Genomic DNA, 25,254 nt, shown 5'->3' on the forward strand with positions numbered 1-25,254 from the left:
TGCACCATGCATTGTAAAGACTTATGATAAGTGTTCAGAGAAAAGATCTGGTTTTTTAACTGTCAGCTGGTTTGCGATTTTATCTATTAAGCTATTGTGTTCAGAGGAACCCGAAGCCAGGCATGGACCGTAAGAACAGGCACTTAACAGATACAGGTTTATCCTGTTTTCCTACTTCTTGCTACCCTACCCCCTATAAATTACTAACACACTACTAAAATACCAAGGGCAAAAGGTGAACAGTAGTCTGTGGGCTCTGACCTACTAGAACAGAAACGTTAATGGATGCTTACCAGACTCAATGTTATGCCCTGCCCCCAGCTCCATGAGGGGACCCTACCTCCCTCTTTGGTTGTTTTTGGCATCAGTCACCCATCAGGCACCTCTACCTCCTCCACTACTCCTGTTGTGGGGCTGGAGGAGAATGTAGAGAAAGGCTACCCTTACTAAAATCATGATCACATCCACACTTCACTTCTGCGTATGTGCATCTCCCCACTTTCCTAGCTCATGCCTTGGCAGTTTCACTCAGTTGCCTACAAGCTAAGGTTCAGCCTCTCTGCCCTCAGGCTGAGGTTGTTCCAATTTCTGCACATGGCTCCATCCCTGTCATGGGTATCACCAAGTCACATTTTGCTACCCCATTAAGGGAACGGCTAGAGTTTAAGGACTGCAAATACTTCCAGCCTGCAAAACAATGAGCACTGCTGCTAGAAATCCTGTGAAAATACATAAACAGCTACTCAGATAATTTAACATCTCTGGCATAAGATTGAGATAGCAGTCATGAATGTGCATTTTATTTTATTATAGTACTGATCAATTCTAGCATTTCCTGAGTCAGTATACCTTCTTCAAAAACAGCCCCCTGAAAAGCACAGACCATAGAATAAACTTTGTTTATCTTTCAATAGCTGTCCAAAATCCTGATTGAAAAATACTTTGCTATGCTATATCTAATGGAAAGCCAGATGCCACTGAACTGAAGTCATCAATACTCCATACAAGTACAGGCATCTGCTTGCATAAAACAATTTGCTTCATCAGCTCCTTACCTTCGAGCTCTTTGGACCAGGACCAGTCTCATCTGTGAGGTGCATTACGAGTGTAGGGAGTTGTAAAAAGAGCTCTCATTTCTTGATTGCCATTCCTCTCATGACAGAGAGAATAAATTGTAAAATTTTTATTGCAAAATATTAAAATAAATTACATTTTACAAAGACTTAGCAAATATTTACATACAGTGTGATTCCAGTGATAATCAGCAACAAAGAACAGACAGACAGGCATATTATGGAGTGATAAGAGTCAGAACTGTACAAACTTCAAAAGCCATATGAAAGACAAGCTAATGTTTTAAAAGGTAAATCCATCACAAATGGAATGAATCCCACGAGGCACAAAAATTACAAGTCTACAATAGAGTTGGGGTTTTTTTTGTTTAGGTCAACAGACTTGTGTATTGCTTTTTGCTCTCCTCATCAGCAATGCTTGTCTGTCTCTATACATACTCTCCCAGATCAACTGGAGGAAAAAAAAAATCTCAACATATACAACTGTGTAACCATGGATCTGTTATCAGTCTATGATTTCTGCATGTTTTGTGACATCCATTGCCAGCAATGGATTCACAAATCATTAGTACAGAAGAATTTAACACACCAGTTTTTGTATTTCCTCAGTGATTTCGTACCAGTGTATCAGATGTGTTAGACTGGCTGCTGTGAGATACGTATCTGAAAACGATGCCCTTCTGGTAAAAAGACAAAATCAAGAAGTGTCACAATGATGTCACGAAGGATGGGGTCTCATAGCCTATAGCATTTAAAAAGGCTTTTGTAGGAACAGACTTTTGTTGTCACATTTCAGGATTTTTAGGTGTTTTTTGTTTTTTTTTTAAAGTACTGGCACATCTTGGCAAAATTAGGAAATTTATATCGTGAAAGTGGACCCCTGTTTCACATGATGTGATTGTAAATACAATCTACTTGTAGGCAATAGCTAGAGAGAAGAGTTTCCACTTCTATTCTGTCCCTTACTTACATGTGATTTTAAGCTTTTTTTTTTTTTTTTTTCTTCTCTTCTTTCCTCTCTTTCCAGGAAGAGATCTGTCTCACCTATAAAACCAAGTCCATAGCATTAAGAGACCTGTTAACATTATTGGTTAGCCAAATGAAATCTTAAATGGCATCCAAAAAAAAATGTTTCCAGATTGACCAGATAATTGAAGTAACTACAAGACCTTACCAAGTAGCACTGGGGAATTCACTCAGAGGCACTTTTGGGGGATGAATATCTTAAAATCCAGCCTGGACACCCCTCTAACTCACTACATGTAAATCTGAAGGCAGAAAGATATTAATTTAGATCCCCCACGTTCTGAGAAAAGCAGCTGCCTAGAAGACAGGCAGGCAAAAAGCTGTCTTGCTTAGCACTTCGGCAGTTCTGAGATGGCACCGTAATTTTAAAAACCCTGGGAAACGGTTCAACTTTTTGGAGGGAGCCAGTATGAAAGCTATGTGCCAACTAAACCCCTCCAAAACACTGAAAACAAATAGGTCTTAACGAGACCAATTGTGCTGGCCCCTGTGTAAAGAGGAATTTTTTCCCAGTGTTAGGATTACATTAAGGCACATGGTGGGATGTCTTGAGAACAGTTTTGTGAGGTGTGATCATGCTTCCCAAAAAAGCGGGAATATTGTACTTTGTTTTAATAAATTTAAACTATTACTTTAAATCCCATGATAGTTATTATGCAGACTTAGAGTCTATGCTGACTACACTGGGAAAAGCCAGAGAGCCACATCTAACTTGATAATATGAAACAGATCCCATCCATTCTCAGCTCTGGCGTACAAGTGCACTTCACCGCAGAGAACGGAGAGTCTGGGTTCCAGTGTGCAACATCCCCTCCCAATCAAAGCAGCCCAGCCAAGTGTCTGGGTTACATTATTTCTGTATTAAAGAGAAATTTTTTCTGCTTTTAAATGAAGATTGGACTATGCTTTTCCATTTCATACACTTCCAGCAAGCCTTTTCTCTCCTCACTGTCCTGTAGCTTTCTGTCACTAAAACTTTGATCTTTGTATCAACAATGGAAGACAAGCTGGAGGACAACAAAAGCTATATGGAGTGCTTTCTCATTTTCTTTAAAGTTAATATGCATTTTTTTAAACAAAAGAAAAAAAAGGCTAGACTTGCTACACAAACATCCTGTATATCATGCACATAGTCTTACCTACCATTTCTTACAGTTACAATGTATAGCTGTCAACCACAAGCCTTCAAATATACAGAAATACTTGAAGGGCTTGGAGTAATTTTAAAATGATGGGGGTGGGGGTCTCTATTAGAAGTAAATCAAAATCTTCTTGACAGAGTGTCTCCCTCTTTCCTGTCAGATGCAAGTCAAGTTCATCCAGCCACCCCTGCTCCAAATTGCAGTAATAGAATAAAATTTGATTTCAAATTAGAATCACTCTTCAGCAATATTATCATAAAACACAGATTAACTACCAAATCCAAAGATGATGATTCCACATTTTTGCTGGTATAATAGAGTGGGCCTTGGGTTCACCTTGTATTTGAAAAAATTTCATATACATGAAAAATTCTGAAAAAAGGACTAGTAAAAACAGTCCCTTGTTTCACAGTAGATGACTTCAAACCTTCCCATCAACAGGCTATCCAGCCAGAGCGCCAGTTTCCCATATGTCCTCCTTCTGTGGAAGAAGCCAGCAACTGAAGCTGCAGCCAATATTTGCAGTTATTAGAATTAGCTATTACTTCAAGATTAGCATTGTAAAATTCCATAAGCTCTTCTTACAGAGCTAGTGAGTCTGTCAGCATCAGACCAAAAATGAAAATGAGACAACTCTTAACTGTTCACTGAACTTTGGAAACATACTGGAATGACTTAAATACCATAAAACAAAACAGATCAACAGAACTTGACATGTTAAAGTTCAAAGGTCTCTGCTATTTTCTGTTCCAAGTATACTGGATACAACAGAAGTCGGTACCTTTTGCCAACATGTAATCAAGAGCCTCATTTGAAAGAGTTGTCAGGGTTAACGCATAGATATGGAAAAAGAAGTTAAAATAAAACAATGGTGTAATTTTCTTTGTAGCCAAAACAATTTGGGCATAAATGTTATAAAGAGACATACTTCCTTCTCAATGAGAAGCCCATCTCCAAGCCTAAAAGATAATACTTTCAGGAGCTTAGAGCCAATGTTCCTTTTTAAATGTGTGTTATGGCTTTAAGTCACTTGATCGCATATCAGTTTGCCCAAGATTTCTTGAAATTGCTGCCCAGCCTTCTTGAAAGTGGGATAGAATAACCATTGTATATGCACATAGGTCAAACTAAAACAAAACAAATACGCAAAGTGTATCCAACTGTTTAAAAAAAATCATCTCTCATTCAAGTCTAGTCTGAAGTACCACGGCAGGGAGGAACACCAAACAACAATACTGACTAACACGCTGCACAGATCAGCAGCAGTGCTACAGGTCCCTTCTGACAGGCATTAGGGTATTTGGAGAGTATCTGTGCCTCCCAAGGTGATATTTTTCCTCAGGAGAACAGTGTCAATAAAGCTTCACCTGTACATAGATACTGTAATAAGGTTCATTCAAGTATTTCCTCTAGGAAATGGATAGTGGAAGGACACTTTCAACATTAAAAAAGTTCATTGCATCCCGCTTGTGCTCATACGTGCTTTGATCAATAGGTCTTCTAGTCACTTTAACAGTTCTGGGGCTGACGTGCAGTTTAGCAGCCCAGTTGATGAGCTTCATCGCAGATGATTCTTCCTTCTTAGAGGGCTCCTTCGCAATCCATTCCTTTGGAATTTTTAATATTTATGAAATTACAATTCACTATAATTTGACAAGCACTGACATATTCTAGACAGATGTTTCAGAAGCTTCCTCCTCAGTCTGCCAGCGCACCTCAGCTCCGATCTGTATGTCCTGGTATTCCACCTAAAATTTCTCATTAAGTACAACTAATGGTTGCACTTTTTTTTTTTGTGTGTGTGTGTGTGTGGTAACAACTTAAAAATGGCCAACTAAAAAAAAAGCAAAGCAAGCCCCTTGCTTTCATTTGTGATCAAAGCAGGATTCAAATCCAGGTTTTCAGAGGTGAAAGGCTAATGGAGTAACCGAACACATTTGATGCCCGAAATAGTCTCTTTGCAACAGTATCGTTACACTCCCAAACTAATTCCTCAATGAAATGCATAAACGCAGAGCAGGTCCAGTGTATTAACTAGTCTTTTCTTTTATACTTTGTTCAAGAACCATAAAATCCCAAGAAGGATTGGAGCAGGACTCCAAATTCAACTGTTATTTTACAAGTTTTTCAGATAAGCAAAGCTGATGGGCTCAGAAACCAACTTAGGGTGGGAAAAGGACACTGGAGTTTATTAGTTTGGGACTTGCTTTTGTTTTCAAGGAGAGAGGAGAAGCTGCAAAAACATGCTTTTCTCCTTGCTCTGTTAGTTTGTTTAATATGCACTGACCGCTTTCAGAAAACCATTGTCAAACATGCTTCACGTTGCAGCCTTCACATTGCTTACTGTATTATATTCATTCATCAGTTGTTCATAAGGCACAGAAAGTTCTAGCTCGTTATTGGTAAAGGTAGATTCATCAGAGGATGGGAATTTTACCAGTTTTTTTGCAGTTTCAGATTCCTCTGCAAGATTATCATCCATGGAGGATTTTGATGTTTCCTCATCATCTGAGATATCTTCCTCTTCATCATCATCTTCATTTACAAAAGTTATATTGGCGTTCTCAAATATTAAGGGTCGATAGTCTCTGGAATCCCACACTTCACCTTCTTCTTCACTAATCCTGTCTAGCTGGTTTACGAACATTGTTCCTTCTAAAGGGCTGTCTCCAATACGTTTATCGTGCAGGGGTCTCAGTACATGGCCATTTTGAATGTCCAGGGAAGTCTCATCATACTCAAATGACTCTGTCTTTGTGTAAGTCACCTGGGCATCTATACTGGCATTCTGCATATTTTGTTTGGCATTTTCTACTTTAATCATTTTGTCATTGTTTGTCTTCAGGGCCTTCTTCCCAATTTGCTTAATAAGATCATTGTAGGTCTCTTCCTTCTTTGAAAGGAAGCTGAAAATGTTGACATCCTTTGAGGCACCCATTTGAAGGGGTTTTTTAGACCGAGGATGGGTGTCAAATGACTCTTTTCTTTTTTTCCTCCGTTTCTTGATTGCTTTGTGGACTTCCACAAACATACTGACCTTCCAGTTAACAAAGAGTGAAAGCCAAGCTAGTCCCAGATAGATCCATAACTCCACAAAATATCTGTAAAGGGCATGATAGTTTGCATCTGGATTTACACCTACAAAGAATTAAAAAAAAATATTACTGAAAGAGGACTTGCAGCTAATAAACCTTTGAAGTTATGACCCTGAGAACTACTCCCACACTAACAGAGCCTTGCAGTTTGAATGATGAAGTGGGGATCTGAAACCCTTCTGAAAGAAAAAGTTGTTCTCAAGTCTTCCACTTCCTGGTGACATGTACTCTGACCGCTGGACTACAATATGAAGTGGCAGCATATTTATCCTCTCCTTGTAAGCTATAAAACTGAACTCTTTTTGGTTCAGAAATTATAAGTCTTCTCCCTGCCACTGAGGTATGGATATAGGTACCTTCCTTGAGAAAAGGATTTAGAATTACACTTACAAGGACCATCTCCAAAGCCCTGAACTAGACAGTGGGTTTTAGAGAAAGACAAGATTTAAGAGGGAAACACCAGTATGCTCAGCATTTCCTGTTGACTAGTTCTAGACAGCTGCACAGAGATCACTGCCCAGAACTTATGCACCCTGCTTAGTATACTGGATCCTATTCAAAGGTGCTTAACCATCAGCATAGATAGAATAGCTCCTTGACTGAAACAGGGACTGGGGGCACCTGAAAGAGTTACGAACTCCCGAACCTGGCTCCAGACTTAGCCCAAAAAAGGCCTGAGGTATCTGAAGCAAGATCGAAGAACCAGACCCAGTCCACTGGATCAGTACCCAGCTTTAATTGAATCAAAATGATCAGCAAAATGTTTTGAAAAAGCTTAGAAAACACCTTTTCAAATGAGAGTTTGAAAATAGAATTGCCACGCTATGCATGTAATGAAATAATACACAAAATACAATTACTGACCAGCAACAAAATCTCCAAATCCTATGGTGGTGATAGTGATGAATGAGAAATAGAGGCCTTCAATGTAATTCCATCCTTCAGTCACCATAAAGACAAAGGGAGGAATAACCAGATGGACCAAGACACCCCAAACAATGAAAATAGCTGTGCATGTAATTTGTGCTTTCCTCTGTAAAGACAAAAAGGGGGGAAAAAAAAAAAGTCAGGGAAAGATCTCCAAATTTTCTTTTCCAATCCATGGCATCAAGCATCATCTGACAGTATCACACATTTCAGAGTTTTGTGCCAAGTTCATCAGCCATAACTCAAAGTCACTGACTGAAGTAAACGCACAATCTTTTTTTTTTTTTTTTCTCCTTTATGTAGAACTCACTATTCTTGCAGCTACTCGCTCAAACAGGATTATTCCCTCATACTTTTCTTTCACACTCTTGAAGAGTTTAAGGAGTTCCTGATATTTTACAAATAGGCATGGGATACAGTCATCACACTCCAGTCTAGAAAGCAGTCAGTAACTCTTAATTTTCCCTTCATTCAAGTACAGAGGATCAGAAGTGTTTCAGATGCTTCTCTCCTCTTTATCCCTTCTACCCTTTGTCACTCATGCAACCTCTGCACACGCACATGCATTTCACCATCATTTTCTGTACTTTCTTCTCAGGTGCTGAACCAAGTAAGTTCTTGCTGTTTCTGAAACCAGAACATAAAACAGTCCCACTGTCCTCCAGGCATTACGGCCCTACATTGCCTCCCGTCTCTGTGCAGTGTTGACAGAACTGTGGTGACAGAACTGAACTTGGAGGCGGAAGGGAAAAACAAACCAGCCACCAAAACCCAACAAAAATCCACAAACAAAAAAACCACAAGTCAGTAACTCAGAACAAAACATTATTTTCCAGTTGGTTCACTGCACAGCAGGAGACGCTCATGCTGGCACAGAAGCAGGTGGGAAGAAAGCAGTAGAGCTTATTTCTGTTCCAGAGGAGCTTGCACTGCATGTCTGAAATGGAGACTCACCTACAGGTTTCTAATGTAAAGAGATACATGTTTCCATAGAAGCTGCAAAATCTATATTTAGCATCAAAGGTTTCTACAAGATCTCATTCACTTGAAGTTCTTGCAGAACTAACATACCAGACCCAGTCCCCCTTTCAGTTATTTCTATGCAACACCATTTGGGAAAATACATATATGTGCAAGTGTTTATTTACTACCAAGATTAACAGGTAAGTGTAAGCTTAATTCATTCATCAAAAATACACAGCATGAGGGTAAACAAGCGAGGGCATTACCAGGCTTACTCCTCTTTTCGTCAGAAATTGGCCCAGCCTCTTGGCACGTCCTCCAAAGAACTTTCCCAGAGCACTGATCCATGTCAAGCAGAGAGGAACTCCGAAGAGCCCATAAAATATGCAGAAGAGACGCCCAGAGGGTGTCTTTGGAGAAACATTTCCATAACCTAAAAGAGATAAATATGTGCGTGGTCTGTTCTTGCTGCAGAAAATTCAAGGCAATTCTACCTATGCACAAAACAGCATTGTGTGGGCTTCTGCTGTATCAGATGCTCCTTACTTCACCAGAGCTTTAGACTGCTCCAGCTGCTGATCTTCTGAATCTGGGTGCCTTCCAATTCTATTCTAGCAAATATGTATTCCATTAATGCAAGCTGAGAAGATTACTGCATTTTAAGTGTTTCCTAGATTTTGTGCATCTTTTTCTTGATGAGATAAATATAAAGCTCATCTCTAAACTTCTAATATGATATCCCAACTTTAACCAGCACTGTTAAAAACCTCCTGAAGTGAGCTTCCATGTAAAGATCCACCATACACATTTAACTTGTAACCTGGTACATTTGCAGGGTAAGGGTTTGTGAGTTAACTGTGAGTTGTGACATAGCAAGGTATTTCAACTGAATTTATTTCTTTGCTTATCACAGAATCCAACTGGGCATTACAGACTGAGGCTCTAAAATCAGCAGCCTATTTTCTGAACTTTTGCCAGAGTGTTCTTAGTTAGGTATGTTCCTGACATAAGTTATATATTACAAGCTGGGTATTGAGAGTTTCAATTAATAAAGAAAACCACAGTACTGCATATAGTTTAATAGTAAGACTTCCATTTCTGTATACCTCCAGACTTCTGTTTTTTTTGCATTGTAGGCGTAGCAAGGACATAGCAATACCATGTAGCAAAGATTATTCTGTAAAAGCAGAAGGCAGATGATGTTGAGCTCTGAAAAATCTGTATATCAAACAAGGAAGTCTTTCAATACAGAGGGTTTTACAAGCACAAATCAGTAATGATATTTAGAAGACAACATTTGTTCTACTTTGCTGTCTTTACGAGACAGATAAAAAGTCTAGGTTGTTCTGCAAGCCAAAACCACCAATAATTCAGTAGCTTAAGACAATGCACGAGTAACGGGAAAGCTATACAAAAACCTCATATGCACATGCTGTGAAGTCTTAGTTTAATGGAATGCTCTGTAATGCTTTTGTTTTGGGATTTTATGATTTGGAAGTTTAAGTGCCTGAATTAATGGAACTGGAATGACACCAGTCATCCCCAACAGCACCTTAAATCTGTTACTTGTCAGAAAGTCACACATTTCTTTTCCATACACCCACAGAGAGAGTGCCAAAACCCTGTTTGTTTTTTTTCTATGAACCTGCAGGTGAACATGTACTCTAGGCAACTCCAGCCATGGGGACTTTTTTCAGCGGGTAGCTCGACACGTAAGTGGAAGAGTAGAAACACTGAGCATACAGAAAACTATGGTTAGGAAAGTTGACATAATAAATACTTACCGATTGTAGTGATCACTGTAGCAGCAAAGATCACAGCGTTAGGCCAGTTCCAGTTGTTGAAGGTATTGTTACCAGTGATGGCAACTCCCTGTCCAGCAGCATTTGACACAACCTGTAAGAAAAATTTACAGTCATTCTTGGAAAATCCTGGCAGCCTGAAAAAGAAATGTGACTGTCCCTCTCAGGCTTTCCCCCTTTGTTCATACTTTCAAAATAACCACTCAAGGTTTTTTTTGTGAAGGCTAGCCTAGTATATTCACTAACAATAACTTTATGAAACATTAAAAACTTGCTTCACCTAAGTAGTGCAGGTGCTCTGACATTTAAATAGGGGTTTTTAATTAGATAAGCTTTTACTTGATTTACCAGTTTAACCCAAATGGATCTCTTCCAGAGACCAAACACACTCCTCCAGACTGAACTAGCATTTAACTTCCAGTTCAGTTCTTGAATTTGGTTTAATATTAGGGACATCTTCAGACTACTACCCATTTCAAAACACTGTTACATGCCTCAGCTTGACTTGGGTATGCACAGGACGTCATAGAATCCTTGGCAAAGCTAGTGCAATTAATGTTAATTCACCTGCTATCCCTGGCAAAGTCAAACCATCTACAAGCCAACCTAAAACTGTACTTTTCAGCAAAGACAGGCAAATTAACACTTTTCCAGAGTACTTCAGGCAGCAGGACACCAGTCATTGTCTTTGAATCAGGCCCTTTCTTATCCCATCTTTGAATCTAGTAAGCCATGATGAATGCTAAGCACTTGTTTACAGTGTTTTAGGTAAGTAAGTGTAGTTACTAGCATTTCCACAGATTCAGCAAGTCAGTTTTTTAACATCTGTTCAGGTCTTCAGGAATTATTAACCATCTTCATTCACCTTCTGTAGGAACAGACTTGCAAGACCCAGCCTCCCCTGCCCTTCCAAAACTAGACTGCAGAAAACACATTGATAAAAAACCTAATGACTGTTTAGTGCAGAAAGTCAAAGTTTCAGATCAAAATCATGCATCTTGACAATTCTGACATGTATTCCTGCCTCCCTGAAGAGAAAAATGATTTATCATATTCTCTCCTAGAAATCCCCAGTTATTTAAATCTTTGCTCTGTCACATCATGCTGCAGTAAGCCTTCTTGGGTTACTCTGCTTTTTTCCCTTCAGTGTAAACCAAGGTTATCTGAACAAAACTCTGAGGCTACATCCATATACAGGAGAGGTGAAGGTACCTCCAAAAGTTGATTCATAACATTATCCCACTTCCTGTGTTTCTCCCTCAGTAAGTGTTGAGCACAAAAATTATCTTGAGCCAGATACCTAAAATTGGAGGTACTTTTTTTTTTTTTTTTTTTTTTTTTTTTTTTTTATGACAAGTGAAGTTTGTCTTAAACTGGTAAGTACTTATAGGCGTACCTACAACCAACGCTTCTTTCCCTCGTCACCCCTTCCTTCCTTCCTACTTGATTAAGATCTGATCTTGGACCCAGCAGAGACTCAACACAAAGTTCAATCGCTACTGAAAACATACACAAGTTAACACAGGTTTTAATTATTCTTGAGACTTATTACATATCATCGCCCTCCTACTGTAATAAAAATGCCCTCAAAGTGAATGTATTGTGCATATACGATGCAAACAATTTAATTAAAAAGGCACTTTCAACACACAAGCTTTTACAGAAGATAAAAGGAGAAGCACTGAAATTGGATGAAGGTACAGAACTAGATTTTTCTCCTAGTAAACTCAATGTGTGTGCAAAACTGCATGCAGTGTCTTTCTTTACATAGCCTACAGGCTCTGGATAGGAAAGGATAGAGAAAGTTCTCACCAAGGCAGTAATTTGTCGTAAGAAATTAGTGTTGACATGAGCCCCAAAACAGGCAGGTTGAGAACAGGCAAGTAAACACACAATGCCAGTCCTTTCCAAAAAAAAATATTTGAGGCAGATGATGCGTTGTAGCCGAGTAGAGACCAATCAGAGTACCTGCATTCATTTCTGCTATGGTCTGCAGATGAACTTCCTAAAAGTCCCAAATGACACCTGAAGTACCTGATAGACACAGTCTGTGTCTATTACCCTGAAAAGACGCCTTGGCTTCTTCGACTAAGCAACAACACTGCACTAAATGTGTTATTTCAAACACCAGTTCTCCAGTCATTTTCCATGCTCTAAGCACACTTGGATTTTTTTTTTTAATTGTTATTTCCTCACAGACCAACTGATCTCATAAGAGACACGCTGAAGTATCCATTTCCATTGTCACTGGACCATTATCTCATTGTATTACTCCACCTTCAGTCTGAGCTAATGAGCTGTTTCCCAGTATGTACAGTTTTTTCACCACCAGCATTTGGGGTCTGGAGGTGTGAAGGGGACCCAGACCCAAGGGGAAGAAGCTGCTGAATTGAGCAGCACACAGCTGCCCTTCACACTCAGTTAACATTTTGGTGGAGAGATGGGCAACTCTCAGAGTTGTATAAACTTTTTATATACAGAATCACAGATATTCTCCAGCCAAAGCTGCCACCCTCTTCCTCTCCCTATTTGCACACAGCTATCTGCTACTAGCACACAATTACTATCTACAGTCTAGTCTTTTAAGTTACTTTGTGCCTGTAATAAGCCTGAATACACTATATGCATTCCAGCTGCAGGAATAAAGATGGTCACAAAACATGCTTAGATAGCTTTAGTGCAGTGGGAAATACATAGCTGCTTTCCAAGCAGCATAACTTTTGCCCATACTGAAATAATTATATATTTTGGCTTCAACAAACTGTGCAAGTGGACACTACAACTGAACAACAGATATGTGGTTTTCTGCTTGATAAGTCTGTTAGGCAATGACAGAGATGCCTTCATTTTCATATGCTAGGTTACAGAATGCCCCAGGTTGCCTGAGCTAGATTTCTTAAACTACAGAAAATTTGCTCTAGGAAGTCTTTGGATGAGGAAACAGGGGACAAAGAAGGAGAGGAAGAAGAAACAGGGTAGATAGTGCAAACGTTCTTAATATCTTGAAAGATGTCATTTAGAAAATACCTTTTCAAGTATGCCCAAATTCAAGAGCTGAAAATAGTTAACTCACTTGCAATTTGCATGTCGCCTTAGACCCCACCTCGTGCCAGTTTGCACTGATAAAGGCACGACTTTTACTTTCAAACTATTTTTGCCTCACAGGAATCAAAACCCCTTCTCCCTCACTCCCCACCACTTCAATTTTGCATTTTGGCAGAGGAAAAAGGAAAAGAAGATCCAGAGTCCCTGGAGCTATTGCTAAAAGTAAACAGATTTGCAATTGCAGAGGCAGATTTAAGACACACATAAAACTAATATATCTTCTGATGACATTAACACAAGTAGAAACCTGGATGCCATTTGAACATAATCAAGAAGACAATTTGCTCCATTTGCAGGTACTTCCCCATAGACAAACTCCAGCACTGCTCCAATACAGCCTTGTGTTTCCTAGGCTTGGTGACATTTTTATGAACCCTCTAATGGCCGGGTTCACTCAAGATTTACCAGATATCACAAGAACTGGTTGGTAAATGTCCGCATCTTGGGCAATGTAAAGGAGTTTCTCTGAGATGCTTTGGGCACATGCCACTTGCATCCCTCCCACATGAGTAAGAGTAGGGCTGAAAAGTTCTCAAAACAAACCTGAAAAAAGCAAGGAGAAGCCTTGACCCACATACGTATTATGGATATGTTCCTCCCTCTATTTGTTCTACTCCATTTTCTGCTGGGGGCAAGCACAGAACAGCAGCAAAGCTTTCCCAAACTGAGAAGCTACATACTAATGCATTTCTTCAAATTGTTTTTTTCTACTGGCCTGTCAAGGTTTGCTAGGGCCAGTCTCTATGGTGGCTTAAAAGTTTGCAGTAGTCAGCAGACTCATCTTAGCTGTGCTTGTCTTTGTATTAGCAGGAGGGATGTTTGAAATTTGATCAATACCACTGCAGGGTAAAATGGTTCACAACAGAATGACATTTAGTCCCTGTAGATATAATGCAAGAACACAAAACTAAGAATAAGCACATTGAAGACTGCCCCCGAGAAAGCTTTATCATAATTAGGTATGTGGAAGATGCCATTTTCTTAGCCTTCAGAAGGAAAAATGGGACAGAACTATCATCCTCTGCCTCTGTAAGCAAGAGCAAGTGCACAAGGCTTTGTTTTCTTTCTACAAAAAGCAGAAAATATTCTTATACATCCTCTATTCAGGTATTTATACACACTGAAGAGATCCCCCTGAGCCTTTTCTTTCTTCTCCAGGCTGAAGAGTCCCAGGTCTTTCAGCTCTTCTTCATAGGAGGACTGGAGCACCCTCCAATCCCTTGATCACCTTAGTGATTTCTTTGCTGGACTCCCCAGCATGTCCCATGTCTCTCTTGTATTAGGGAGCCAGAACTGGACGGAGTACCCCAGGTGTGGCCTTGCCAGTACTGAGTAGAGGTGAAGGATCACCTCCCTTGACCTGCTGGCAATGCTTTGCCTAGTGCAGCGCAGGAGATACCTTTAGCCACCTTTGCTGAAGAGGCACATTGTTGGCTCACGTTCAACTTGATGTCCACCAGAACTCCAGGTTCTTTTCCGCAAAGCTGCTTTCCAGCTGGGTGGCCCCCAGCATGTACTGATACATGGATCCACATGCAGTTAGTGGTTTTATTCTGAGTGTTACGGACTGAAGAAAACTGTGATACAGGTTTTGCATACCAAGTAGGAATAATTTCATATTTGGCATGAAATCCTAGACATTTTAATAAGAAGATTAGCTGAGTCTGATAACAATGAGCAATAGGAAGGAAAAGGACTTCTGGGGTACTTATGGTCAGATAGACAGATAGGCCAGACTAACGACACAAGAAAATAAACAAGCTATATAAACTAAAGCAACAGATCCTTCCCCACAGGCACCTTATTACACAGAAGTACAGCCAGATGCCTCCCATATTATTTCAAAGCATTCCCAGGAGATCTGTCACATAAGCCTAATGGTAGTTTTAAGCTTCTCCCAGTGGTATGAACAATTATCTTCAGCAAACATTAAGTGTTTCTCTGTAAGAAAGAAGATGTAATTGAACTATTAAGCCTGAAATCAGAACCAAGGGCTTTCACTCTGCTCTTAAGAGTATTTCCATGTACATAAAGGACAATCACAGCTGGCTGCTGCATCCAAAAGAAGAGTCCATTAAAGCAATAACTGATGCATCCTTTCAGGACTCCTAGGCTTTGTCCCCACTTCTGACTCTGAAGGAACATGGAGTAATTTTCCTTCTTTAAGTTCTTTTATCAAAATGTAAAGATTTAATGCACAGAAAAACACTGAGAATTACAAATCTACTAAGCACTTTAGAGACCTTCCTACAAGGAATAAAGATTCAACAGCAACCCCTCTTCACATTGACATCCAAATCTTTAATACAAAGAAACCAGAAAACTGTGCAGTAGTTATCTAATCATGGATACATACATTACCGATAATTTAGCCAATCATAATAAAATTGTCCAGGGCTAAAAGGTTTAAATTTCTAGTATCAGACAAAACTCTATACTGCTGTTCATCTTTAAGCAGATTTTAATTTTAGACAAATCCAGCAGTAGCAGAGCAAAACAAATAGGTGAAGTGGTACAAGAATCTGTATGGATATTATTCATAGCTTTTAAAATCAAGGAAAGGCTTAAAGTCACTCCTAAGTTACTTTAAAAATAAACAAAAAAACCCCCATGCCATGAAAATTGCATACTTTTCTACTTGTCCCCCATGGTTTTTGCAGTTACCTAGGTTTTCTGGCTCCAGCTATAAAGTTACAGTAGCAGTCAGCTGTTTACAATAATCAGATTTTTAAATGCAAAACATATTTAATAGTCAACGTTTATCTTTCTAATAAAAAAAAGAAAAAGGAGTCACATGTTAAGACTCCCAGGTCAGACATACATTGCAAAGTTCTGCTGACCTAGATAATACTGTCTCAGGATTACATGTAAAGAGAGAAAAAGAAACCCTCTCAGCCAGTACCCCTTTTGAAGGAAAAAAGTCTGTGGGTAGTCACAGCTAGATTGACAGAACAACCTTCTCAGACTCATCATGCAGATAGGCAACACAGTGGCCATGGCCAGAAATTCTGCCCTGTTGGCAAATTGGACTTTGACATCTGCTTGCATATTAAAAGCAGCAGTAGCTATTTCACATGCATAGTCTGAATTTGTAAGTACTTTATAGCTAGACCAAAAGTAGTAGATTCACAGGCAAACTAGGAATATATTAATCCTGGCTGACAGCTATTATAGCTCATTTATTGAGTAAGTTTGTATGTCTAGTTGTTAAACAACAAATATTTATATAATAACAAATGCCATAATCAATTGTTTTGAGTTATAGTAGTTGGAGAAAAAGAATGAGGGAGGGAAACATGCTTTAAAGCCAACAGCTTTCCTCTCACACCTCTGATGTGTACTGACTGAATGGAGGATATTGCCCATCAGAAAAAATATTTTCCTCACTAGAGTATCTTGGCAGCTTGGGGTTTGGGTAAGGAAAGGGAAAGAGAAGCCAACTATGCAACTAATGATTTTACCAGTGAGTAAAAAACTTTTTTCCCCCACTTACTTTTCACATCTAGATATATGAGGTAATGATTTATTAAAATGTAATACTAAAACATGTAATGATTTATTAAAATTTTCTGTTTGAGTTCTGCAAAACCTTAATATTAACCTATATATTCTTGAGGCTAAATCGAGGCTAAAATATTTCACCTCTCTTCCTAGCATTCACTTCCGAAAGACAGCTACACTACTGCTAAGAATATCTTGCTATGCCACAGTGCTCACTTTGGTAGCCAGAGACATGACGTGGCAGAGCTAGAGAAAAATGAGAGAATACACGTAAGGTTAAATTATTTCATCAAGGCAGCAGAAACAGCAGCTATTCCAATGTCATCTTTAGGAAGGCTGATATACATGTGCCTGTGCACAGAGAAATCAAAAGCTCACTGCTTCTTGGGAGAGAAAAAATTAAATCCTTTGAGGATTAGAATACAGAAAAAAAAAAAAAATAATCACAGCCTGGAATACAAAACAGCAGCACCCTCTTTGGACACACATATTTCTGCCAACCATTTGGCACCTGGCACATTCTGCACTTAATCACCCCAAGGCAAGAGTTCTTAGGGAATGATGGTAGTAAGTATCCACCCTTCCAGAGCAGCTCAAATCACGAGAAAAGCATAGACTTGTGGTTCTTGCCATTCTTTTTTTCCACTCCCATCTCTAGTGTAATGACAGGCTTATCCCGATTATTACCTGGACTCTGAATTCCCAGATAACTGAAACATGCTGGCATATGACCATGGCCAGCACACAGGGCCAAGCGAACAAGCTTTTCAGGCTGCCTTAGCCACTTGACAGTCTCTGCAGGACTATACTAACCAGCAGGACTTCAGATAGATGACCTTTAATTTCCCTCTCAGCATTATCTGTGTTCGCAATATGAATTTCATGTCTGTCAGGACAAGAACCATGCCAGATGTAAAAAGAAGTCTTTTAGCTGAGTCCTGGATTTCCTACTTCTGTGAGGAATGGTTTGCGACCTTTTTTGTGGAAAGAAAAATAAGACAAGTGAACCATATTGTCTCGGTCTAACAGGCAACACCCTTGTGTCTTGCTAACCTGTCAAAGTTTTACTGTCCTTTACTGACCTATGCAGAGAGTAAAGTTGGAAGGTGGTTGGGGCAAGAGGTGCAGGATGTGAGTCAGCAGCACCTGCATTAGAGGAGGATGGTGGGATTTAGTAAATTCCACATTATTAAAGAGGACATCAGTTGACTACACAAGTCTGATTCCAGATCAGCTGAGCATATAGGAATGAATCCACAGTTAATTTAACTGCTGTGCACAGCATTTCTTCCCAGCTGGCCTATACTAAGAGTTGCTAGGTTCTGCAAGACTCTCACTAATCCTAGAACTTGTACAGTCTATTTTAACAAATGTAAAATCCAAGGTAGAAACAGCTTGTTTCTAGTAGCACAGTGGGGTTATGGCCAGTAGCCACCTACCACAAGGCCAAAGTTGAAATTGAGGCAAAAATTAGGAAGTAGTCATTCAGAGAATGTTATCTTTTACTTCTAAAGAAATAAAAACTCCACAAGCCTCATGCTTGGTGTTGACAGATGCAAATAATAAACCTAACCAAAAGCATACATGAATATTACCCAAAAGGCCAGAGAGATCAATACAGGTATACAAGACTCCTTTCCCCTTTTATCTATAAAATTCAACTAGAACAAAAATAAAATCAAACCCTGGAAAGTAAGTGTTAGTCCCAGTGTTTACATTCCTACATAGATCAACTACAAATAGCAGGGGACAATTTTTCCCCTTGCTGTCATACACTGCATTTATAAAATGGTTGATTAAGTGTTATTGCAAGTAAAAACATATTTTGCATTTTTCAATCAACCGTTTAGTCTTAAAATACAGTTCCTATCAAAGGGCAAACTTTTGAAAATTCCCACTTGGGGAAAAAAAAAATCCTGGCAAAATATGGCTTTACATACTTCAGGGGAGTGTTTTCTTTCCAGCAATAGAAAGATTTGATCCAGAATGAGATGGTACCTTCACACTCCTACCAATACAGCAGAAAGAATGTTATCTTGTCAGTTTTACACAGTCTTCAAAAAAGCAGAACTTCTTTACGTTCTCCTCATCTCTTCTTTACAACTGCTTCAACATACCAGTGTGTGGTTTTTTGTTTTGTTTTGGGGTTTTTGAGTGTTTTTTGGTTTTAACAAGGCAATTATAAGTGTTATTTAAATTTGCTAAAAGTGACTTCAAATGATCCACCAGTATCTTGGCATACAAAACAGAAAGGTACGTATACAGGTCAAATTCACTGTGGATACCACATTTTATCCAAAAGATTATAAAACAAGACTGAACTTGCTCTGCAGAGAAAGTTTAGCTAATCTTGTTGATTCTTCATTTACCAAGGCAACTTTTCGGTGTTTCATTCTATTCGTGCAGCAACAGTGCTTCTCAATGTATAAATGAATTATAGAACCAAGACACTCTCTTGCTTTCCCTTCATTATGCTTAACTTCAGTCTGTCAGCAACTTGGACCTCCATCTAAGCATACCTTTTCTTACCTAATAGAGCCTCCAGCACATGCCACTTCATACAGAGCTGTCCCTACATCTAAGCCTGATATTTAAAGAATGCACGTAAATACATGCCTGCTTTTCACTTTGCATAGTTTTGTTATATAACAGGACAGCAAACCAGACGTCGTTGTGTCTGTTAATTTAACATAGAGCACACCCAGAGGGCTTTTTACATGCGTCTTGGTCTTGATTTCTTAATTAGGCTGTTTTGTCACAATTGTTACTGTTTGAGTTTTTTTCAAAGTATTGGGGAAAGTTCTCTTCCTAGACTTCAATGTGCCTGGCACTTTTAAAAACTTTTTTTTTAAAGCAAACTTGCTAGTTTTATTAGATGGAGAAAGCACTGAGTGGGGTGCATTGTCCTGTACTGGACTTTGAAACCAGATTCCAGTGGAAGTAATTAAGTACATGCTATGAAGCAAACCATGGATTAGAGCTGCGGATTCTTTTAAATTTACTGATTGGCCAGAAAAGCAGAACAGGCTGTCTAGTAAGAACACCTGAAGATCACAGCACTAAACACAGGCATACAAGATACTACCAAACACAGAGAAACACAGAAGTCCCCTTCAGCAGAGGGAAAATTACTAAATAACTGCATCACTCTGCTGTAAAGAAAACCTGTGCATGTTCTTTGAAGAAAATGACTAAGCTTGAAGGAGAACTAGAAAGCATTCACATCTTAACGCTACACGCATGTTTTTACACTGGAAAATATTTTCTATTTAGTGTAGTTCTGAGGTTTATTTAGGTGCTCAGAACTGAGGAAGAACACAAATATCCCAAAGCAAACTGGAACTGGCCAGTGAGCTCTGAGATATCTCTGAGAAACAGACACTTTGATGGATAAGCCAATTAATTCCTATTTGCACTGGATGTTGTATCCGGTTAGCTGTTCTTTTTAAACTTCACACTACCCAGTCCCAAATAACCTGTACGTACAGAGAGGATTTAAACAAGAGCATCCTTACTATGGGTTAGTGTACTTCTGCATACAGACTGCAGGACTTTCAAAAATATTGTGAGCAAAGTTTTTCAAAAGCACTTGTGTTTGGATGCAATGCCATCATAAATAAAACTGAAGACATAATATTGTCACAGGTCTCTACCTTTACTAGGCTCGTGGCCTAAAAATCCATTCTGCCCTTGCAGATCAGACCTTCTTTCTAACTGTTCTGATAAAATGGGAGTTTTTCCCCACCTTCTCCCAAGCACTGATCACAGCACCATCTTCCCCACTCTGTCATCATTATTTTAACACATTACCAAGTATGCATGTTAAACAATGTAGGAAGTTCTTCAGCAGACTGAGCCTCAAAAGGAACAGAATGAAAAATAAGTCTGGCCACTTCAGTTGTTTTCTTCTGTGTTTTGTTTTGTGGTGCAAGTGCAATGTGTATGAGGGGAACAACATTAAAAAGACAAATTTGTATAACAGGGACCAGGCATCAAGCTTTCTCAATCCATAACTGCTGACGAAGACAGCCCAGTGAACAGAGGAAATAATTTGTTTAACCTGTAAAGGGTATTCTCGCTGAAGACAGGCACAACAAGCACCTCTTCTTGCCACTGTGTTCTCTTACTCTGTATGCTTCTTACCCTCCTTCCTTTTGCCAACTAGAAAATGCACATTTGTCACAGACAGGAATACTTGTTATTTCATTCTTTTAAGTGCTAATTTGCTTTCTTGTTTTTTGATTACAATTTAACCAGGCTAAATGATCCTTTAGAAAGGCAATCTGTTAATTAACCCATATTGGGCAGAACAAATCATGCTCTTCAAGCACAATCTCAATTTATTAACTAGAAATAGCTCTAATCAGAGACAAGAAAGGGGGAAAAGACTTTTTTTATACACAAGGTTAGAATATACATGTTCTACCCTGGTTTGAGCTTGTTATCTGAAGGCCATGCAATAAATCATGAATTTAAAGGAGATGTAAAGAATCATCTTTGTACTTGCCTGAACCTGAAAGACTCATAAAAATTTAATTGTGGCTAATATTTATGAGTCTGGAGGCCTCAGGACACAGTCCAGTGGAAACAATTTGTGAGTCTACAGTCAAATTAATTCCACATTATTATTTGGAAATAAAGAAGGTAAATAATTGTTCCAGCTATTCCCTGCTTGGAAAGATGATCAAAATTAAACAAAGCATGAGTAGGATGAAACAGGATACAAAAGAAGTGAGGATAAATATCTTGGGTACTTCTACACTGCCACATATTGAGTATTAGTCTCTCCTCCTTCCCCCTGCCCCCAATTAAAACCAGACATTTGTGTGCTGACCATTTTAGTAGTTCATATAGATGTAAATCTTATAACTGCAATGATTTTTACTCTAGCTAGAGCAAGTCCTTACGGTTGCTTCTACGTGGAGAAACAGTATTATTGTAATGTACTGCAAGATTACCTGCTCGGTCTGCACTGGCAACTAGCACCATCACCTCTTCATTCCCACCAAGGTGAACACAAGGCTTCACAAAATTTATTGATATTTTTGAGTTTTGCATGGGAAGTTACAACTCAGTAATAAACCTAATTAAGAGAGCCTTCCTGAGGATATGATGCTTCCCAAGATGCAAGTGCACTTTTTTTAGGTTTTTTGTTGTTGGTTTTTCGATTGGTTTTCTTTGTTTGGGAGGCATGTGTGGGTTTTTTGTCCATTGGCATGGAGAACAAAGGATGAGAGTTTTCAAGTTAATGGAAAATATCCTGGAAAATAATCACCATTGACATGAAGAGAGAATTATCTCCTGTGGGACAAACAAATGGGCGGGGAACACACATAACACTTAACTCTCCTAACTTCTTCTTCCCACCTTCTGCAGTGTCTGAAAATTACTAGAAAAACAGTCTTCCAGGAAAGGGTGTTGATTTAACAAAGAAAATGCCTGTCTGTATTAGAGAACCACTGGAAAACCAACTGACTTAGCTGAATTATATCCTTCCACAAGAGAGAGCAGACTAGCAAAATACAGCTTAAAATTTATCTCCTTCAATTAGCCTGAAGTAAGAGGAGACATTCCAGAACTTCTGTATCTTGAAAATGGACCTTATTGCCCTTGAAAGAAATATAGGTTTTGTCATCAATTTTATTTAAAGAAGATAAGGTCTTATACAGGTAGGCCATGAGTTGTGATAAGCCCCAGCAGGGCTGAAAGCTTAAAAAAAAAAAAAAAAAAATAAAAAAAAAAAAAAAAAAAGCAAATGACACAGCAGTCAGCTGGCACACTGTATCTTTTAGTAATTTACTGACATAATTTCAGTCATTAGCAACGATGGCACCAGACCTTTCAATCATATTACTTGTGTACTTAGGCACCCTGTAAATCTAGTGATATTATAGACTTTGACATGCCTTCAACTTATAAACACCTTTTTCAAACATTTATTGCTCAGCTGATTTGAGAGGCCTGTAAACAGTCCTGAACAATCATACACTAAATCATTACTACTTTAGTTTCAAGGGTAACATACCTGACTAAAGAACCATGTTTCAAAAATTGGGCATTTTTAAAGTCAGCTTTAAGATGTCCTGGTCACCCACTGCAATTTATTCTGCCTCTCCTTTCCCATTCTGACATAAAGGTGCTATCATAACCTACAGCAGTAAACACAAACGGAATACATTTTTTTATTATACCTCATCAGTCCAGTCATACAGTTTAGGCATTTCAACAACAGAAGCACATCAATAAAAACAAAAGGGGAAGAACTTCAAGGAACAGCTAGAATGTTTGAAATCCCTGTCCTGATGTCTTGCTGTCATTCTTTAAAGCAGCGGTGAAACTTATCTGGCATGGTTTCTACAATTCTGATCATTCACCTTCAAGAAATGGGAACAGAGGCAGACAAGGGCTAGAAGAATGAGGATACTATTATGGGTTATTTGTACTGCAAAAATAAAGGCTGAGAGGGGATAACATTGCTTTATTTCGTACTATATCAGAAACTACAACGCAAGACCACAAACAAAAGTCATTTAAACCCAAACCAAGTGTTGGTATAAAAGCAAAACAATAGAACCTGAGCATGAGTGAAATTAAGCTGTAAATTAGAACAGGTTCTAAACCTATGCAATAGGTTTTAAACAAAGCATTCATCATGGTAGTGTAGATGAACCTCCCTATCTAAACCAAGATCCAACTTAACAGTGATTGGTTTGGTTAAAAGTAAATATTTCTACAATGTGGTGTTACAGGTAAGATTTTGAATCTGAAACCTTTATTACAATTATAATGCATTGGGGAGCATATTATTGTCCTATATTAAAATCCTCTTAGTAAGAAAGGAGTGCTTCAGGCAGAAGTTGTGAGAAAGAATAAACAATTTCACCATTTGCTGTGGCACCATTCAATGGTGTTGTGGTTTGATGCAGGGTAGGCGAGAGATAAATGCTAGAGTAAAGCAAATTACTTGGAAGGAAACTCCTGATAAATAGAACACCAGAACTTTTACAGCACCAGCTTGATTTTTATTTTTTCCTGGTAGACTTCTAACAAGAGTTTAAAAACGTCTTTCAATAAGGCTTGAGCATCATAACAAACAGGTCATTTCCTTTATTGAGTACAATAGCAGTTCTACAGAGTGGACACATTGCCGTACTGATTTTGTGAAGCCTCATCTTACGGTCACATTTAAGAGAAGTACGAGTCAGGATTAGTTATTTTCTATAATAATTTGCACTCCTTACTTGTACAAAGTGCTGTTCAACTGAAGGTTTACAAGACGGCTCTTACAGCTACAGACATAAGCTGTCCTCTTCAGATTAAGCAAATTTGCATGAAAATATTCCAAGTGATAATAGAAACAGAACACTAACCAAGGATTCCAGCAGAACCACTACACAACTGGGGGGAGGGCAGGAAGGAGTGGAGAAGGATAGGTCTTCGGGGTTTTTTGTAAAAAGCAAAGAGTTACATTTATCCTTGAAGCATTGTCATAAACCTCTATTTTACAAAATAGTATTTGAAAAATAGGCAGTTCGAAACATTTTAAGTCAAAAGACACATAAGCATTTTCTAAAAGGTCCTCACATTGTGTGTACATGTGTGTTTGTGGAAACCGGTTGTACTCTGCCCAGCCAGGATTTGGATAATATTGATTTCATGTTCTGCAACAAGTTCTGTGTTTTGCCTTTTTCTCCATCTTCTTGGAAACTTTCCCAAAGTAAATCTACTGAAAGGAACACCCCAAGTCTTCTCACACAGTAAATTCAAGAACAAGGTCACAGAAGAATTTTCAGCCCAAACAAGGTTGTATCTAAACAAATGCCCCTTCTTCCTTACCAAGGCAAGTTTAAGCCAAGCCAGCATTGCTCACATGACTTGACAGAAAAACTGTGAGTAGACAGGTCTTTGGAAATATTTATTGCTGCTTCTCTACCTTGTGTATAATAATGAATTCTCTCATGGTTACATTGGCAGTTTTCATTCTTAGAGATGAAATCAAGCATGCAATCAAGCCCCTAAGAGAAAGCATAGAAGAATTTAAAGCCACTGTTTGATCAGAAATCAAGCAGTTGTAAGCTGCTACATGGTGAATTTTGAGTTTTTTTGGCAAATGGAACCATTACAGTTGAATGATCAAGTTCCCCCTCACTACAATCCTTGCTGTCCTGCTGCTAAACATCTCTGCTGTTACAACTAGCTAACAGCAAACTTTATTAGTGACCTCCCAGCCCAGCTGTGTAAAAAAGACGACTAGACGTAAACTACTGTAATGAGAGAATTAATTAATTCTGCATAAAATCCCAAGTTTTGGAGTAATTTCTATTTTAAGATGACATGTGAAGTCAAGTGAGACTTAGGTAGTAAGAGCACATAAAAAAACAACCCACATTTGAACAAATGGAGCTGTACTTCCATTCTGCAGTACAAATAGGTGTTACTATTTCCTCTGGAAAAAAGTTCTTATGTGTAGGGATATTAACCTCTTGGAGGTATGTCAATATTTTTACAGCATGCACTGTTTAAGACTTGCTTGTGTATGATGTATAGCATGGACAGCTAATTTTCCTATAAGTCGTAATTCATAGGACAATGTGATGGATATTAATGGAAAGAGATCAGC

The 25,254-nt window shown here is 38.7% G+C and overlaps 1 protein-coding gene across 1 annotated transcript; it reads right to left on the bottom strand.

Annotated features, from left to right (window-relative positions):
* Nucleotides 1-1,168: 1,168 nt before the first annotated feature.
* Nucleotides 1,169-10,711, bottom strand: KCNK5 (potassium two pore domain channel subfamily K member 5). Its single transcript, XM_026844610.1, has 5 exons — nucleotides 10,647-10,711; nucleotides 10,011-10,165; nucleotides 8,493-8,659; nucleotides 7,201-7,369; nucleotides 1,169-6,379 (listed from the first exon to the last, which is right to left on the bottom strand). The coding sequence occupies exons 1-5, from the start codon at nucleotides 10,709-10,711 to the stop codon at nucleotides 5,559-5,561; spliced, it is 1,377 nt and encodes a 458-aa protein (XP_026700411.1). The 3' UTR covers nucleotides 1,169-5,558.
* Between the last annotated feature and the right edge of the window lie 14,543 nt (nucleotides 10,712-25,254).

Source organism: Athene cunicularia, assembly GCF_003259725.1.
Source record: "Athene cunicularia isolate RWA chromosome 3 unlocalized genomic scaffold, athCun1 chr3_part1, whole genome shotgun sequence".
NCBI classification, from domain to species: Eukaryota; Metazoa; Chordata; class Aves; order Strigiformes; family Strigidae; genus Athene; species Athene cunicularia.